Raw genomic sequence first — 18,379 nt, forward strand, 5'->3', positions numbered from 1 at the left:
ATTTGTCAAACCCGAATAGATTTAGTCCAAGTAGAGTTGCTAGTAAAGGCTCGTTTAAGAGTGGTTCATTAGAAATTTGGACCAGAGCTTCTGCTAATTTGGCCCGTAGATCTAGCTTTAGCATGCCTGAGCCTGAATTTGGTAGGTTGGAAAGCCCTTGTTCTGCGCTTGTACCCATTCCCAGATTTAAGACACCTGTAGACCCGGATTTAAAAAGTGCACATTTTAATTCGGATAGGGATACGCAAGAAAAACGGAGGCTGGCCTCTCATCTATACAAGAAGCTTGCTAAATGTACATACGAACAGATGACCAAGACCAAACCATTCAACCGCGTATTTTCCTTAGGTATCTGCCTGGAATAGATTAAAAAAATAGACTGGGCAAATTTTTTTTTGCCGCCCCCCCCAAAAAAAAACAAGGTTTCAGTAAATGACTGGAGCGAATGTCAATAACGTCACCGGGGGTGAATGTCACTGATTTTCTGTTTGTTGGAAATTCCTGAAAAACTATATTTACAAGACATCCTGATGATTTTTCGCCCGATTTAGTTTTGACATCAAGATAGAACAATAGAACAAGTTTTTACACCGAGGAATCGCAGAATCTTCCAAGTTTTGGCGGGGAATAGTTTTGCTTTGCAGACAGTAATTTGGAAGGATCAAATATGACAGCTTTACAATATTCTGAGCTTAGGACAAGGATCTCTCTGTCATCTTTGGCGGGACAAAACTACTACAGGAACAAACAGTTTATTCTTCTGCCCCTAAGAGCTCCTGAAACTCGCTTGGCAACAAGGGGCAGTTACTTAGTCAGCAATCTTGTTATATCTTTTAACCCCTTGTTATGCATAAATATCGGGTGAGGACAGGCTAGTAGAAAATTGCGGGTTACGAAGATCCCCTCCCCTTCAGTGTGCACTTTGACAAAACTCATGTTCATCCCCCCTTCCACAGCAAATTCCAATTCGTTCGACTATTTGCTCCATAGGGACAACTCTTGCCGCAGAAGGAGTATAGATTAGGTTAAGCAGCAATATGTTGTTATTCCTGCAGTTAAAATTGGTAAAGCAAAATGAAGAAAGGAGGGCGGAGCGGGAAAAGAGAAAGAAAGAGCGTAGAACAGAGCGAGAAGAAGCGTATGGCAGAGCGAAAGGAAAGAGAGAAAGAGCGCAGGGAAGAGCGAGAACGCTTTGAAAGATGTTTTTTTCAGGATTGTAATTCGGGATCAAGTAATCTAGAAAAAAAATTACAAAATTTTCTTCGTTATTTAGTTCATTTGCTTCAGGGGTTGATAAATGTGCCCATTTAGTTGAGACATCCCAAAATGAAGATATCGATGTGCATTTGACCACTTTTGAAAATACAGCATAAATAAATGGCCACATACAAGTGATTTTACGAGAAATAATTATATAATATGGTACAGTAATTTTTACAGAGGTTCTTGGCAAGTTTCTTCCAGGGCGGTTTGTTACAAATTCTTTTTACGCCCATAAAATTTACTTCAAAAGCCTTGAAGTCTACTCGGTAGGAAATGGCGGGGAAATAACGGATACGTATATGCTAGCATATATGAAGGACAGCGATCAGAATTGGCTGTGACGGCTAAACGCGAAAATATTTTGCAACAAAATCGATCATGGAATATCTGATAGCTGCACAAAAACTGGGAAACCACCTAGGCAAGAAAAGTCAAAGGGAAAAAGTTTTGGGAAGGAGCAAATAGCGTAAGCTTAGCCAAGAGTCTAACTCCTGCGACATCATATGCTGAGAATCATCGAGTTTTAGTAAGGCTAGTTAAAAAGGAAAAATGTGATAATGGCACTAAGCTCGACGTCTAAACCAACACTCATTTGCAGAAATCTTTTCGAAGGTTTGATAGAGCCCGAGGAATAGCCCCTGTAAAAAGCTTGCATGTTGTCGGCCAGGTGAGATTGAAATCGAACTGAGGAGGGATGAGGATGTTGCCTTTTGTAACGAGCTACAAGTAAGTTTGGTAGAGCACCTCCCGGAAAAAGTACTGCTAGGCAACAATGTAAGTGGTTTGCTGACCTTCGGAAACTTTTTCAAATAATTTTAAATAAATTTTCAAATACATGGAAAATTTCTATCATCACTAGCCAATAGAAAACCACTATCAATGGAAAAAAAACTAATGTATGTTTAGTTGATAAGAATTTGACAGATTAGGGACAAAAGTTTGTATTTGTATTATAGCAAAGAATAAATATGACTAATGACAGCACTAATATTCATCGAAAAACAGAATCATCGATTAAATGTTTGACAACTAAAAAGACTGTAAGAGGAGTAGCATAATATTTGCTTAGACCTTAGCCCAGCCGCAAATTTTACAAAGGCGATTCATTCTCCAGCCGATATCACATCTGTAAATAATTCAATGTGGGTGATGCAATATTTTCTTTCTAAGACAAATTAGCATTAAACGACACAATGGATTCATCTACACAGGTCTTCGTGCGTATTCAGTATAAAGTAAAGAACGCTGTAGGCACAATGTATTATTATTTTTTTTTCCATACCAGGGCACTTCGTATCGAAGGAGTCTTCGTAGAAACTTCGAAAAGGGCTCATTCGATTGGAAATCGGAGTGGCTAGTGTCCTTTTCGAAAGTGATTGGAGGGCAACTAGCCCCCCCCACGCCCATCGTTCCCCCCGACCGCCAATCAAAATATTGAGGTAGCCTTTTTGCTCATCGTAGCTCATTTCGCGATAGAAAAATGTTTTGCTGGAGGACACTCACCCACAACCTTCAAGGAAATGGTTGTAAGTTGTGGCCGGAGATCATATAAGAACAATTTTGGCACAATGTATTATTTATTATTTTTTTTCCTTTAGAGCAGGGCACTTCGTATCGAAGAAGCTGTCGTAGAAATTTCGAAAAGGGCTTATTCAATTAGGAATTGGACTTGATTTTGCCGTTTTGAAGAGTCGAAAGTGATTGGAAGACAAAGTACACCACTCCCTAGCCCAGCGTTTCCCCACACACATCCAATCAAAATTTTGAAATAGCCATTTTGTTCAGCGTAGTTGATTTCCAGATAGAAATTATGTTTTACAGAACAAAATACAAATGAATGTGCATTGTCAGTTTAATATACATATACTGATATTTAGTAATCAATATGTTAATATTATTTGATTTATTAAAGTTATAAAAGTAAAAACATTTATTTTTTTTCAGTAAAGTGCAAATTTTGTTCTGGCCTTGGGAAGGCATAGGGGTTTTGCACCCAACTTATGTTAATTTCTGCTTTGAGTTTGACTCGGTTATTTATTGTTATTTTACTTGTTTTGGGTTTAATTGATGTGTTGATGCAGATTTGTCGTAGTTCGACTCTTGGTAGATTATCTGATTTTATTTTTGATCATTTTCTGTTTAATGGAGTTCTTTACTTTTGATTGAAAAATCTATTTTGTGGAAAAAGTTTTGTTTTAATTAATCCTATCAAAATGAGACGCACACCAGTAGAATGCAAAAAAGAAGAGAGGGGCTAGGATATAAGTGAGTGAGCGAGAGATGAATAGAGAAGGGACCACAGTCTCTGTTGCATCCGTGGGTCCAAGTACGTATCCTGATTTTATATAACCCTACCCTCTAAAAATCTCTAGGATCTTTATGATTTGTCACACCATTCACTTTATTTTTGGCACAATTTTATTTTTTTTAGCCCCCTCCCCCCTGCCTCAAAAAAGGTTGGGTCAACAAAATTGGATCAATCATAGCGAAACTAAGTAAAAATCTTGGGAAAAGAACGGCTAATTCTTAATACCTTTAGTTTTTCAACTTGGTTGTCATTCAATCTTTTGAGATACATTTCGAGGGCATGACAAGCAACTTCTCTTGACTCATATTCTAAAGGTACTCCTTCAAAGTTTCCAACAAAATCGCTGACTGGATAGCCAGGGTTATTAGTCCCAAAACTAAAAAAAGAAAGAAATATCAGTGACACAATATAGACCGAAAACAAGAATTATTGCTCTGAGTCCTATTCTGTTTTTGTTTTTTCTTCTTTTTTTTACTACACAAACTTTTACTATGATTATATTTTTACTTTTCATTAGCTTAAATAAAAAAGAAGTCTAATTTATCCCCTTAAATATTCTAGTACGCGGTTCTATGCCCATCGTTATTACATCGATTGCACTTAAACGTTTGTTTTATAGTTCCAAGTAAATACAAGTTCCTTGGTAATGAAAAACAAAACGTCACAAAAGGTTGAGCCGGAAATATTTTTTTTTTTCGATTCTTGACTTAAATCTATACAAATAACAACTTATGCAACTGAATAATAATTAAGAAATCAGAAAGTTGTAAATAAATTTCAAACATTTAAGAACGGAAAAGCTTCCCTTCCCTCCGCCCCCGACGATCATTGTTAAAATTCACCACTGAATAGCAGGGGCGTTGTTTGGGGGTGGCAAGGGGGACAGTTGCCCCCCCCCCCCCAATAATGTGGAGAAAAAATATTATGCATCCTATACCCTTTAAATATCGAGATATGGGCCCCTCTTGCCCCTCCCTCAAATAAAAATGCTGGAGATTTTCCCCTGCTGAATAGTTTAGACTTGATTATGAAAAACTGTTAATAATTGAGAAAACCTTTTAAAGCGATCAACTTTTAAAGATATCCTACGAATCATAATGACTCCATTGCGTGGGAACTTGCAACGGCAGTCAAAGCAGCGACTCATTTTCAAGAGAATCTTTCATGAGAATAGCAGTCGATCTTCAGTTCACCTTCCATCCTCGCGAGAAGATCTCTTTATCCAATAAAAAGGTGAATTTCTCCAAGCAGTTTTCTCTGGTCTTGGGGTAGAATTTAAAATACCACACTTCATAAAGTTAAACAGGAGAGAGATGGGAGGAGGATGGAAGAAAAAACGCTCTTTCGCTGAGCAGATCTAGAGAACAAGTAAAGTTTCACGGAAAGGACCGTATTCAGAATTTTTTCGGGGGAGGGGGGGGGGGTACAAAAAAAACTTTAAAAAAAGCCTCAAAAATTTATTTATGTTCATTTTTTTTACTTTTTTACGAGTCGGACAAACACTTTGAGGCGGGGAGGGGGTCGATCCCCCCCCCTGGATACAGCCTTGTTTACGGGGATGGATGGCTTACGCTAAGAACGTTAAAAAACAATAGAAATTGAATTCTGACTCTTCAATCTTTACAAAACAACATATATCGTTACTTTATGACGTTTAAAAAACCCAAACTTGAAAATAAGTTTCAAGCGTTTAAAGCTACACAGATCAAAGTTTGAAAAGGCGAAATGTGAAAGCCCTTTCCCACCTTATGATGTCACAGAAGACACATCTAAGCTAATTACAAATTTTCATTCCATGAGGAACAAAAAATCTAGTTTCATGGGAAGTTCGTGATGAACCTCTTGGAAATCAACTAGCTGAAAACACGAGGATTTTGACTTAGTTCCTAACTGGAAATAACGATTTCAAGTTAGGAATTTTAGAAAGGATAATAGACTGCTGGTCTACATTGCAACAAACTTGGAGAAGGAAACCTTTTTATTTTATGCAGAGTTGTATAGGAAATAGTTGCTGACAAGCTTAGACACTCAGCAATGGTGCCATGAAACAAGAATGAGTATTTCACATGATAATTAACTCTACTGAACATAAATGCAAGAAATTATGTCTTAAGCTCTTCTTGTATTATATGCATAGAAAAAAAATAACACTAAAATTTCACCCATCTATAATAAGCCTTAGTAAATTTTCCATGAATTAGGAAGTGGTAAAACTCAACGGGATTCTTTTCTATGAAATCTCAAACAAACGTAGAAACAATTTCTAAGCTAATAGCTACCCATTTACGACTCATTTTCTTTTCACTTTTAATGCAATGACTTTCAATTATTTTTTAACATTATATCTAATTACAACTAAGATATCGAATTGAATTATCAGTAGTTAATCTTTATCAACTACAGATATTAGCGTCCTGTCTTTTGATAAGTGTCTACTCATCTCGAATCGCAACATTGTGCTTGAGTTCTTATATCTATAACCTAAGTTGTCAGCACAAAGATGAAAAAGGAAGCTATTTAATTCCCTCCCCCTTTACTCTATACTAGGGCTGTTTTAAGGGGTATATATTACATATACCCCTTTAAAGGGTAAATATAATATATATGCCCTAGAGTAAAGAAGGGAGGGCACTATTTAGTGCCCTCCCCTCTTTAATCTATACTAGGGCTGTTTTAAGGGGTATATACTTTATTGATACTTTCTGGGAGGTAGTAGAGTGACCTCTGGAGGATTGAAAAAGTGCTACTATTATTCCTTTTTGTGGGAGGGGTGGCGGTGTCTAATATAATTAAGTCTGTCGGTTAACTTAAATTTAAGACACTACTTGGGCAGTGTTCATCTACATTTTGGAAATCCCCTTTGGTACTTGTGCATTATATGCTACACACGAAAGAAGTCAAGTTTGGTTAATGCTAATGAAATATAATAAAATAGGATGAATATATAATATTTTATAAAAAAAATTGGGCTATATATTTGCACATTAGGGGGGTGGGGGGTAAAACATAGCATATATTAAATATCCAACCTAACCTAGGTACCTCCCCCCTAAATCTAAAAAAACAACAGTTTAAATACTGTAAACGCAATTGGCAATCACGCTTTGCCATCCAATTATCTCTTGCAAATACCCGTTTGGCGGTTTTCCATTAGTAGTTGAAAAATTTTGCAGTAAGAAAAGTAAAAGAACGTTACTTAACCCTCGTCTTGATTGACATCATTTACCCTACCAGCAGCATTTTTTGTAGGTGGATCATTTTTGGGAAGCCGACTATAATCGAATAGCCAATATAATTGGAAAACCTTCTAAAATTTCAAAGTCTATGATTGGCTGTCCAGTCGAAGCCGACCCTGCTGCTGACAGGGTGAATGAAGTCAATCAGGACAAGGCTTTACCAATCTGTGGTCATTTTCATATAGCAGCATCCAGCTGAAACTAAATAACGAATCTTTTCTGAGGCAGCAAAATACCGAAGCATGTAGGGTACAAGATCACCGCATGTGTGAAGGCCAATTATTCCAAATCCTCCGTCAAAAGCAGGATATGTCATCTAAAAAGGAGGAAAATGTTAAGGAATCATGTTCAAAATACAGCTAATAAATCGAATAGCTGCTTTCCGAAATTGCATTTGGAATAAGTAGGATTCTGCGTACGTAAGCAGTAGTTAGAATGTCTTGTATTGACGTATCTCAGGGGCTATGAGGGCTAAATTCATTAATAAAATATTAGCCTCCTCAAAAAATCAGAAGGCCTAAATAAGAGAAAAATAGGTAAATTATGAAATAAAACAAAAAAAGTTAACCCGTTTCGTAAAAACCAGTAGCCTTATTTTCATGCCTACTTTGATCCCAGTTTCAACAAAAGTCCATTTCTTATAATAATTATCTGATAATAAAAATGTTTGAAATACGACTCTTTACTCAATCCTTATATACTAAAATTTTTTATGCGTCTGATTTTTCACCAGTACATACAGAGCAAACCATTACCAGTGACTTTTATAATTGACAATTTACTGACTTTTAATAGAAAAGAACATTATATTTTATTCATACCCTAATTTTTTTTTTAAAGAGGGAGGGGGTCTATACACGTGTGAAAGATCACCAAACAACAAACTTCGAAAGCCATTCTTGCTATGCAACTGGTATGGATGAATTCTTGTGATTCTTTTACGTTTCACATACAAAATAACAATAACTACTGCTACTAACAATTCATTGGGGCAGCATTGCCCCGTTCACTCCTTACCCATCTTACTCAATATGGAGCTTCATTCTTTTTTCCTCCTGTGAAGTTTTATTTCCTTCAAAACATTTTTTATAGCGTCTTCCTACCTCATTAAGGCTTCTTCACCTCAATTTTCCGGCCCCATCTCATTTTGGTTTGGTCTTATCTAGGTAACCAAAAGCAGTAAATTCTGGTAGGCTACCTTTCTTCGTCCGTGAAATAGTCCAGATAATTTTAGATTACATTCAGAACACATTTACATAAGGAGCACCAACAACTCATTTGATATTTTAACACATTCCGGAAATGAATGATACTGTAGCAAAACTGTTGAATAAATCGTGATGTCTCCTACCTACTGCATCTACACAACATAAAACAAATTCGTGTACTGTTAATACATAACGCTAATTCCAGAGTCATAAAATGATACGTACATGACAATCTACGGTTCCATATTTCTTATTATATGACAATATACATAATAATGACAGCTTGTGTCCATATTTCTGTATGTTACTGCTTATTAGGTTCTGCAAGTGGTGAGTTTTTTTTCTCTTCTTCTTTTCCCCCTCCTTTCATGTTATTTCTCTTTTGTTTTAGTTTCTTTTAAATTTTATGTGTTACTCTGTAACTGGTATTCTTTGATTTCTATATTGATTTGCGTTGCATTTTTATGTTTTTCTTCGTGATACTCCACGTAATGTACCTATGTATAGTGTTGGTTAGAAATAAATAATAATAATAATTATTTAATCAAACAATCAGGGCAAGGGGTTCAAGAATCCAACCTAAAATGGAAATAAGAGAGCAGAAAAACAACACAATTAAATGAAGGATTTTCTACGATTTGGCAAGGATAGATAGCATTATGAATCTTCCTACTAGTAACCTTAAGTGACAATACACGATTCACAAGATTAATTTTTTTTATTTTGTCCTTTACTCTCGATAAAATCAAGCTTCTTACTGGAACTCGAAATTGTGCTCTTGAAATGCAATTTTAGCCTTTTTTATCTAGATTTGTGTAAAGTGGATTTCTATCTCACAGCATTCTGTAATATATATTTTTGAAAGGTAATTTTTTTTTCATTGAAAAAGGAAAAAAAAAATGTAAATACAAATATATATAATGTAGTATTCTTTGATATTTAAACCAGAAACTTACCTTATGGAGGGTTTCAATATCAGTATTTGAAGTTAATCGACACACAACATGGAGAGGAGGTCTTCGAGGAGCGTTTCCCGTCTTCTCAACTGCGGTTTTCAAATCCATATCAAAGCGTTCAGCCGAACTATTAAATTCATTTTCTGCTTCAAGACAGGCCACTGTCAAATTGTGTCCATAATGCAGAAAACGGGCTAAATGCCCTACGCCAGATCCAATATCCAGAATATTGAGACAGGAAGTGGCGCTGGCACAGAGGGTGCATACCTAAATATTAAATTTAAAAGCAGTAGCGATTGTCTGGGATTCGATACGTTAATGGGTCACCCTATCTTGTCCATTGCAGACTGCTTTGGTTTCTGCAGCAAGAATATTTAGAATTGATCGGGCGGTCTTGCCATAACTTGTAGAGCTGGGATAATACATCCGAAAAAGGACAAAAAACTAAAAGCCGACTCCTACTTTCCCAGGAATCTTAGAAAAACCTAACTTATCCCTTTTTGTGTCGGAGATAGAGATATTTAGGTTTAATGAAACTTACGAGTACATCATTAAAAAGTGTGATTTTTTTTTTTTTTATGAAACGGAGCAGAATTTTCCCTTTAGAGTTCAGGAGAGGACATTGCCTAAAAAGTTCCTAGCATAACTGCTAGGAAAACATTAAGAATCATCCCAAAAGAAATATCATTTGAGCAATTTGTAAACTTTGGGAGTTTCCAGTGGTGATACCTGCTTTGACTGTATGGCTTACCGATACAGAGACGCAAAATTTCACAGTCAAACCACAGATCCTCAATAGCTGCCGACTGTGGGTACTACTCTGGGAGAATTAGCTAATTTGACCTTTATCTGTGAGACGGTCAGTCGGCACTGTGGCTCGCAAAATGAATTTAAGTTATCAAGTTCCGCTAAATGTTCCCTGGTGGAATATAAAAAATCTACGTAACTGTCTTGGCTTAAATAGGATAGACTTTTTTTATTTTGTGTAAAAAAAAAAACATATTGGAAAGAGGCGACATGGTTTGTTCTAGGAGTACACCAATTTCAGTGAAATCTGAAAAAAAATCGAAGGGCCTTTTAATTTTTAACCTAACTACCAAACATTGTGCATTATTGGAGCTCGTAATTTGGCCGACAACGGCATTTCAGTAATTTTCGACAATATTCTCTAGTAATTCAAATCCTAAATATAGCAGATTCTATATTTCCTACTTTGAAGAGTAGTACTAGAAATAATGACTGTCAGTCCGAAACAAATTTATATATATATATATATATATATATATATATATATATATATATATATATATATATATATATATATATATATATATATATATATATATAGCTTTGTGTAATTTCAATTTCAAACAAACTATTTTACTCAAAACGCCATTGAGTACAATATTGTCATAAAGTGCATTTTAAAGATACAAGTCTTTTTTCTGTGTTTCAAACATAAAATATAAAAAGGAAGTAAACGACACTTCAGATATTTAATTAAAATTGCATTTTTTAAATTTCACCTCAGCGGTTGAAAATATTGGTACGCAATTTGTTTTTGGCAAACTACCAATAAACCTTTAAGGGGTTTGAGCCCTCCCCCTGTTTATCCGGCTCATAAAAACGCAACAAAAATATATATAAGCAAATTTCTGATGTTTTTTAAGTTTTCTTGTGTTCCCTCCCCCCCCCCTCACAAAAAAATCCCCCCCCCCCCGAAGAAAAAACCTGAATACAGCCCTGCTGCTAATACTATTTCTTTGAATCTTATTCCAGATTCCCCTTAAAACTCACCTTACCGATGCGAAATATTTCATGTTGTTTTTTCAGCTTAACATGTTTCCGAAATATATTTAACAGATCTTTGTGTTGTAGAGCAGCAGATGTCATTTCTTGACTTGGTGATTCAAAAGCTGCATTTTCTTCACTACTGAAAATAAGATTCAAAATAAGAAATGAAAAATTTCTCCATTAAAATAGAAACAAAATAAAGACCTACAGTCAAAAATTTCTTTAACTGCACGACAATTCAAAATCAAAACACATTATCTGCTGTCATACTGAATCGGTGCAGCAGATGTCATTTCTTGACTTGGTGATTCAAAAGCTGCATTTTCTTCACTACTGAAAATAAGATTCAAAATAAGAAATGAAAAATTTCTCCATTAAAATAGAAACAAAATAAAGACCTACAGTCAAAAATTTCTTTAACTGCACGACAATTCAAAATCAAAACACATTATCTGCTGTCATACTGAATCGGTGCAGCAGATGTCATTTCTTGACTTGGTGATTCAAAAGCTGCATTTTCTTCACTACTGAAAATAAGATTCAAAATAAGAAATGAAAAATTTCTCCATTAAAATAGAAACAAAATAAAGACCTACAGTCAAAAATTTCTTTAACTGCACGACAATTCAAAATCAAAACACATTATCTGCTGTCATACTGAATCGGTTGCTGGCATCTGCAGAATTTACTGTTGTATCCTTTCCTTTAACAACAAAGAAGCTTTAAACCGTGCGTAAGTACTTAGCCGCAAGTAACTTAGAAAACAATTAAGTAGCTTTTACCAAAAAATGTTTTTTTCCAGAGAGTGTGTTTTGATTTTGGACCGCCAGTATCTACCTGTATATAAAATTCACCTCATTTTGATATTCACCAAATCAGGAAAAAGACTGGAGACTTATACCAAACTTTAAGAACATTAGCAAAATTTCCATTTCTGTGGGAAGGGGGAAAGAGGATATTGGAAAATCCGTGTCATGCGCACTGGACGATATACCTGGAACTTAAAGAAACAAACAACTTAAACACATCTTATTCATAATGTTACAAACTATGATCTAATCATAGCTATTTTTCACGATAACTGATATTGGAATTTAGCGTCACTAAAACTCATTACTACATGGTTAGTCAAATAATCATCGCAACGTCAATTTTAATAAATAAGTTATTAAATTTAATATTTAATAAATAAAATAATATTTAATAAATAAGTTTAACAAATAATAATTAGTAAATTTATTTATAACATTTAATAAATAAGTTTTAAATAACATTTAATAAATAAGTTCTTAAATAATATTTAATAAATAAATTTCTTATATCGTAATGCCTTTTCATTTACAAATTAAACAAATGAGAATGCAGAAAAATGGGTATAATATTTTATATAAGGCAATGGAAAGAGCAGAAAAAAAAACTCTTAATAATAAAAAAAGGTCCGTATATTTCGACTTTATATCCTAAAGCTCACCGACGTCAATGTTGCACCTCGCATCTCAATCTAACCCATTTTGACAGCTCAAAAGTTTTTTGTTTTTTTTACTGTAACTGTTTAACAACAAACATGGAGTTTCAGTTATTATTATGAATTGGGACGTTAACAAACACTTCAGTTAAATTCAACCAACATCTTTCAACATCTTCATTTTTCTTAAGATGCAAATTTTCCGCTTAAATGGATCGTCAAGTTGCAAGACGTTTCCTGGTTGGTTTACTTGATGTGACTCGGGAAAATAACAAGAGATCCCAGTAGGCTGCATCTCTTACAGCCTATGACTTCCTAATAATGTCTAGAGTTTTAACAAGACCCTTTTCGGCGCCCTGCTTCTTATTTTAAGCCTTAAGAAAAAACAAAAAAGTATGTCAACTTTCTTGCGTTTTTCCGTTCACTCTCCGCATTCGAATACTATGTCAACTGGAGATAATTGTAGAGCTTAGGAGCCAGAGGCGGTTTTAGAGGAGGAACAGAGGGGGCACTTGCCCCGGGCGCAGAAATTTTAGGGGCGCAAAATGTCAAACAAATAATCTAACAGTTATAATAATTTTGCAATTTTTGAAATTTTATTAATAAATTAGAGGACGCAGTTAATAAATAAAAATTAAATAATAACAATTAAAATAATTAATCCACATTAAACAATTTAACTAACAAATTAAAAAATTATTTAGAAAAAAAATAATAATTAATTGATAAATTGAAAATAATTCTGTTAATAAATTGAAAAATTTATTATAATTTAGACTGTAAACTTTTTAGGCGACAGGGGGACACTAATCAAGATTTTGCACTGGGCGAACGAGAAGCCAGAACCGCTACTGTTAGGAACGAAATCACCCGAAATATTTCCTCATAAATCGTGGTTCAGAGCTGGATGACCGAATACCAGACACTTTGGACCAGAGATCCTTGGACACTGGACCACTGGGGCACTGGAGACCCTTCTTTTTTTAGCTCTTATGATTAATTATTATCTTAAAGTATCATACCAACTTAAATAAGAAAATTTAACAAATCTCATTTTCCCTATTTTTACTTTCAAGAGTCAAGTTCGGAGGAAAGGGGCCAACTTGGTATATTCTAACCCAGAGTTCAATAAGCTTATTGCTTCTGATTTTTATAATTTTTGGCAATAGCAATTATTGAATTAAGTTCAAAAGTGCTTATTGAAATTTATTAAATTAATTATTTGCTTATTGTCTGCAATTCGTTCTTTTCTAGATTAAATGGAAAACACAATTATTTTCAACATAAAGAAAGGAGAAACATTAAAATTTAACACGAACAAAAATAATCTTGTATATTAGGGGGGCTGCCCCTTCCTCGACCTTCGTTCTTTACGCTAAAGTTTGACCTTTTGTCCCGATTCTTGCAAGGGCCGTTGATTTCGAATGAAAAGTATTTTTATAGAACTTTAAAACTTTAGCGTAAAGAGCAAAGGTCGAGGACGGGGCATCCCCCTCACATACAGAATATTTTTTGTTGGTTTAAGTTTTAATGTTGCCCCTTAATATCAACAGAAATAGCTTTTTTTTATTTATCAGTGGAAAATGCTTTTTTTGATATTTCTTTAAAAAATCAGAAAAAAATTAAGTAAACTTTTTTTTAGTGTCGTATGGCACTTTATGATGGCATTATCAAGTGAAATCCATAAAAGTGAATTATATATAAAATTAGATATAAAATGAGCCTTTAAAAAGCTCTCTATCATATTGCATTAGCCTTTTAGTTCTGCTAGTCAGTAGACAATTTATGAAGAATACTAATGGGGTCTATGAGGGAGAAAATTAAAGAGGGGACTGTAAACTGTAAACTTAAGCATTAGGGCTCTAAACCATAATGATCATCATAGTTTTCATTCTCCCCAGCCTTTCCATTCCGGAAATGGCACCCAAACTGCAATTTCCAGGTGTCACATGGATAAGTATATCACCCCCCCCCCCCATGCAAACCAATACATACTTTAATGGCTAAAAAATATAGACATTACAGAGTTTAAATTCCTGCCAATTTAAATGTAATCAGTTGACAGAGTAACATGATTATAAAAGGGTTAAAGAAAAAATTCTTCGGTATAAAAAAGGTCACCGTTGAGGTTAAAGCATGAAATAAAAGCATACATCTTTGAAAAATCCGGCAAATCGAGTTTGAATGGAAGAGCTTGGACTTTCTTGTTTCTTGTTTGCTCATACTTATGATATAGTAGTCTGATTCGAGTTCTTGCAAAGTAAACATTAAGGAGAGAGGATTCAATTTTTTTAGTAAGTTAAATTTATGTTAATTTGTGGCAAGGCCGTACCCAGGATTTTTTATTCAGAGGGGATTTTACTCAACGAATAAATCTTTTTATTGTTGATTGTTTTTTGTTTTTTTGTATGTTTTTATTAAACAATAAAAAACTTTTTTTATTGTTTTTAAAAACAATAAAAAACTTATTGTTTATTATCTAATTCATTATAAGATAGTTAGGGCTATATTAGTATGTAAATCATAGAATAGATTTGAAAAAAAAGTACATACGTACATACACCCATTGTATTATTTTGGCAAAAGTGACTTGTATCTTTTGCCCATTGTTATGAAAAAGTAAAAAAAACGAAAGTAACATTTTTATGTTGGTTTTTATAAATTCATGATTTTGCTGGGCTACAGGATATGGTGTTGATAGTCTTGTATTTTTTTGTCCTTTTGTTCTGTTTTTCTCTTCTTCTTCTCAGAAATAGACTTGAGTTTTCTCTTGCCGGTTTTCTGTATTCTTTTTTGTTGTTGTCATAACGTTTGTAGATATCTAAAGTCGCTGTCCAAAAATCCCACCTCCATAAAAAGAATTGATATATTACAGTTTTAAGTTGCTAGGTAAAGCAGAAAAACATGGTAGATATTAAGCTTCCATTCTGTATAAGTCGAAAAGGAGATTTCCAGCGATTTCTCGGACCAAAGTTTTTTATTGTTTTAAAAATAAAGTTGTGGGACAGTCAAACTTTAGCGTAAAGAGCGAGGCGTTGAGGAGGGGACAGCCCCTTTCATACACGGAATAATTTCTGTTCGTTTTAAGTTTTAATGTCACTCCTTATTTTCAGTTAAGAAAGCTTGCTTTTTTTATTTAATTTCTTAACGTTTTTGAATTAATGCAGCTTTGATTTTGGCTCACCGTACATGAATAATTAAAACGAAATTCGCGTATTAATTTTCCTTTTTTTGGCTTATTGGCTTTCTCGAAATTTTGTTCTGACGTAACTTACGAATTAACTTACGTAACGAATTTCCATATTCGTATGTTTTTATTACGTATATTAGGGAGTCCACCCCCTATTCAATACCACGCTCTTTACGCTAAAGTTCGAATTTTGTTCGAATCACAAACACCTGAATCACAAAGGCCGGTCTATTAGAATAGATAGCTCTTTTGAAAGTACTTAAAAAACTTTGGGGGATTAAGTCATCCTCAAAGACATATTAATTAGATTTTTGACTATGCTGAACAAAATGGCTATCGCAAATTTTTGATGGTATGACTTCGGGAAAAAATGAGCGTGGAAGGGGGCCCAGTTGCCCTTAAAATTTTTGGTGAGTTAAAAAAGGGTACTGGAACTTTTGATTTACGCTTGAATAAGCCCTCTCACAATGTATTAGGACTACTGGTTCGATACGATCACCCCTGGGAAAAAGAAAACAAAAAAAAAAAAAAAAAAAAAAAAACCGCATCCATGATCTTTCTTGTGGCAAATAATACAAAATTCCACATTTTTGTAGATAGAAGCTTGCAACTTCTATATTAGGGTTCTCTGATACGATGAATCTGAGGCTGTGATTTTCATTAAAGTTCTATGACTTTTAGGGGTTGTTTCCCCCTTTTTTGGAAAATAGGGTAAATTTTCTCAGGGGCGTAACTTTTAATGGGTAAGACTAAACTTAATGAAACTTATATATTTGAAATCATCATAAAAATCCGATTCTTCTGATGTATCTATTGGTATCAAAATTCTGTTTTTTAGAGTTTCGATTACTATTGAGCCGGGTCACTCCTTACTTACAGTTCGTTACCATGAACTGTTTGATATACCGAAGTAAGATAAAAATAAAATACTTTGGAAACAAATTTGGGCTATATATTTGCACCTTAGAGGGGGGGGGGGTAAAGTATAGCGGGTCTGCATGTCTAATGTCTTAGGTATAATTATTCAGCGTTTTATGTAGTAAGAATTGTTTTCTAACTTCACACTGTCCAAATACTTAGTCCCCCCCCGAATGTGCAAATATATAGCCCAAATTATACATTTTCCATCTATTCTGTCACTTCTCTTTATCTTGTCTCACGCTAAGCTGAAAGAAACTACAAAAAAAAAACGGTTCTATAATGCGTTAATGAATGAACAACATTAGGTAGAGCGTTTATCATACAAGCACCCCTAAAGTTTTAAGTGATCTAAAAACGGAGATGCTGATTGCTAATTTCGGTGCTTGGGAAAATCAACCAAGTAACATAGACGATATGATGGTGCCCCTATGTGAACTGTGTGTCAGAGGATGCTGTGTCAAAGCATAATTCAGGGAAACATAAGTCAATAGAATACGTAGAAGAAAATAAAGACCCCCCCCTCCCCGAGAACCAAAAATATAAAGTCATAAGAATTAAACAATTATGGTAGAAAGTATCGGTGGCTGCCTAGCTTTATACATATACATACAGTGACATACTTTTGTTTCTTGTGTATTTTATTTATTGGTTTTGTAAGGTGCTCTTACTAATCAGCTACTACCCTGCCTTTGAATGCTTTTGGGTGGTGAAATTAGCAAGCTGATACTGCGGGTTTGGATCTATAGGAGTCAGTGGCGGATCCAGGGAAGGGGCAAGGGGGGCGCGCACCCCCCTAACGTAGTCTAAAGTAGTATAGTTTCCTTAATTAACTCAAGTTTGCATTAATTAAACTTGCTCCTAACGCAAGTTTATTGGATCAACCTATTTTGCGCCCCCCCCTAAATTTTTTTTATCGGATGAACCTATTTTGTGCCCCCCCCCCTAAAAAAATTCTGGATCCGCCCCTGATAGGAGTACCAAACGGGGAACCAGAGGCTGAATTTACTGAGAACCCTATGGATGTTCTCAGGAAACCTTGATAATAAATCACTCACTCAATTCACTGGCATATGAGAAAAAGAAAAAAAATTGTTGCCAAAATTTCAAGGAAAAATCATAGAAATGACAAGGACAGGGGTTTTAGTTCGAGTGGGGTTCATTCATATCCTGCCTGTGTAATTGATAAGGAGTCTTCAGCTGAAAGAAGCAGATACAACTGAAATTTAAACTACTTCAATCATACAAGTTATCGTAAATCGTAAGGTTTAGGTAAAAGTTTACAAAAATCGTAAAAGTTAGGCCTATTTAAAGTAGAAGCCCCTATCTCTTAATACTCTGCCCTTGCCCAAATTAAAAAAAAAACAACTATGTTTTATCTGAATTTCATTAATTTAACAAAACTATTCCCAAATGATGATTATCCAGAAACTATGGTCCGTACATGAATTCTAATTGCAAATTCAGATGCAACGTAAAAATATACACTAGAATACAAAGTCTTCCTTGAGCTTTCTGAAAAGTTTCTGATGCGTTTTTTTTTTATCTTTAATTAAATTTTTTCATTTAATTAATTCATTTTTACTTCATTAAGTTCTTTTTTTTATACAAGTCCTTTTTTTATATCTGATTTTTTGCCTTAGCCCACTAAACGAACTTAACCCTCATTTTATCCAGGATCAACTTCATAAGAAGATTTATGTGGATATGCAGATTAGAAAATGTGTATGATAGCCATTCTCCAGCTAAACAGAATGGACACTATAGTTTTTTCCTAGATTTTCATAGACATATAATTTAAAGGTTTAAAGGTACTTGTATGATATAGTCACGACCTAATATTCTTCATCTAAGTAGAACCTGTTTCTCTGACGCTTAATCTTAACGAAAAGTATGTTAAAATACAATACCTTAGAAACAAATCTGGGCTATGTATTTGCACATTAGGGGGGGAGGGGGTAAAGTGTAGCGGGTCTGCATACCTAACGTGTTAGGTGCAATTATTCTGCAATTTTTGAAGTAAGAATTGTTTTCTAATTTC

General features: G+C 34.5%; 2 protein-coding genes across 2 annotated transcripts in view; one reads left to right on the top strand and one right to left on the bottom strand.

Moving 5' to 3' along the window:
- The window catches only part of LOC148956286 (methyltransferase-like protein 25B), an 85,661-nt gene that overhangs the window by 12,005 nt on the left and 55,277 nt on the right, over positions 1-18,379 (bottom strand). The window contains exons 5-8 of the mRNA XM_089102495.1: positions 10,769-10,904; positions 8,972-9,238; positions 6,969-7,123; positions 3,797-3,947 (exon numbers count right to left, since the gene is read on the bottom strand). Coding sequence (XP_088958621.1) covers positions 3,797-3,947; positions 6,969-7,123; positions 8,972-9,238; positions 10,769-10,904 — 709 coding nt within the window. The remainder of the gene's footprint in view (positions 1-3,796; positions 3,948-6,968; positions 7,124-8,971; positions 9,239-10,768; positions 10,905-18,379) is intronic.
- The window catches only part of LOC148956287 (uncharacterized), an 86,702-nt gene continuing 82,598 nt past the window's right edge, over positions 14,276-18,379 (top strand). The window contains exon 1 of the mRNA XM_089102426.1: positions 14,276-14,524. The gene's annotated coding sequence lies outside the window, so the exon portion shown is untranslated. The remainder of the gene's footprint in view (positions 14,525-18,379) is intronic.

Source organism: Artemia sp. Qi Xiang Cuo, chromosome 1 (genome assembly GCF_049724085.1).
Source record: "Artemia sp. Qi Xiang Cuo chromosome 1, ASM4972408v1, whole genome shotgun sequence".
In the NCBI taxonomy this organism is placed as follows: domain Eukaryota; kingdom Metazoa; phylum Arthropoda; class Branchiopoda; order Anostraca; family Artemiidae; genus Artemia; species Artemia sp. Qi Xiang Cuo.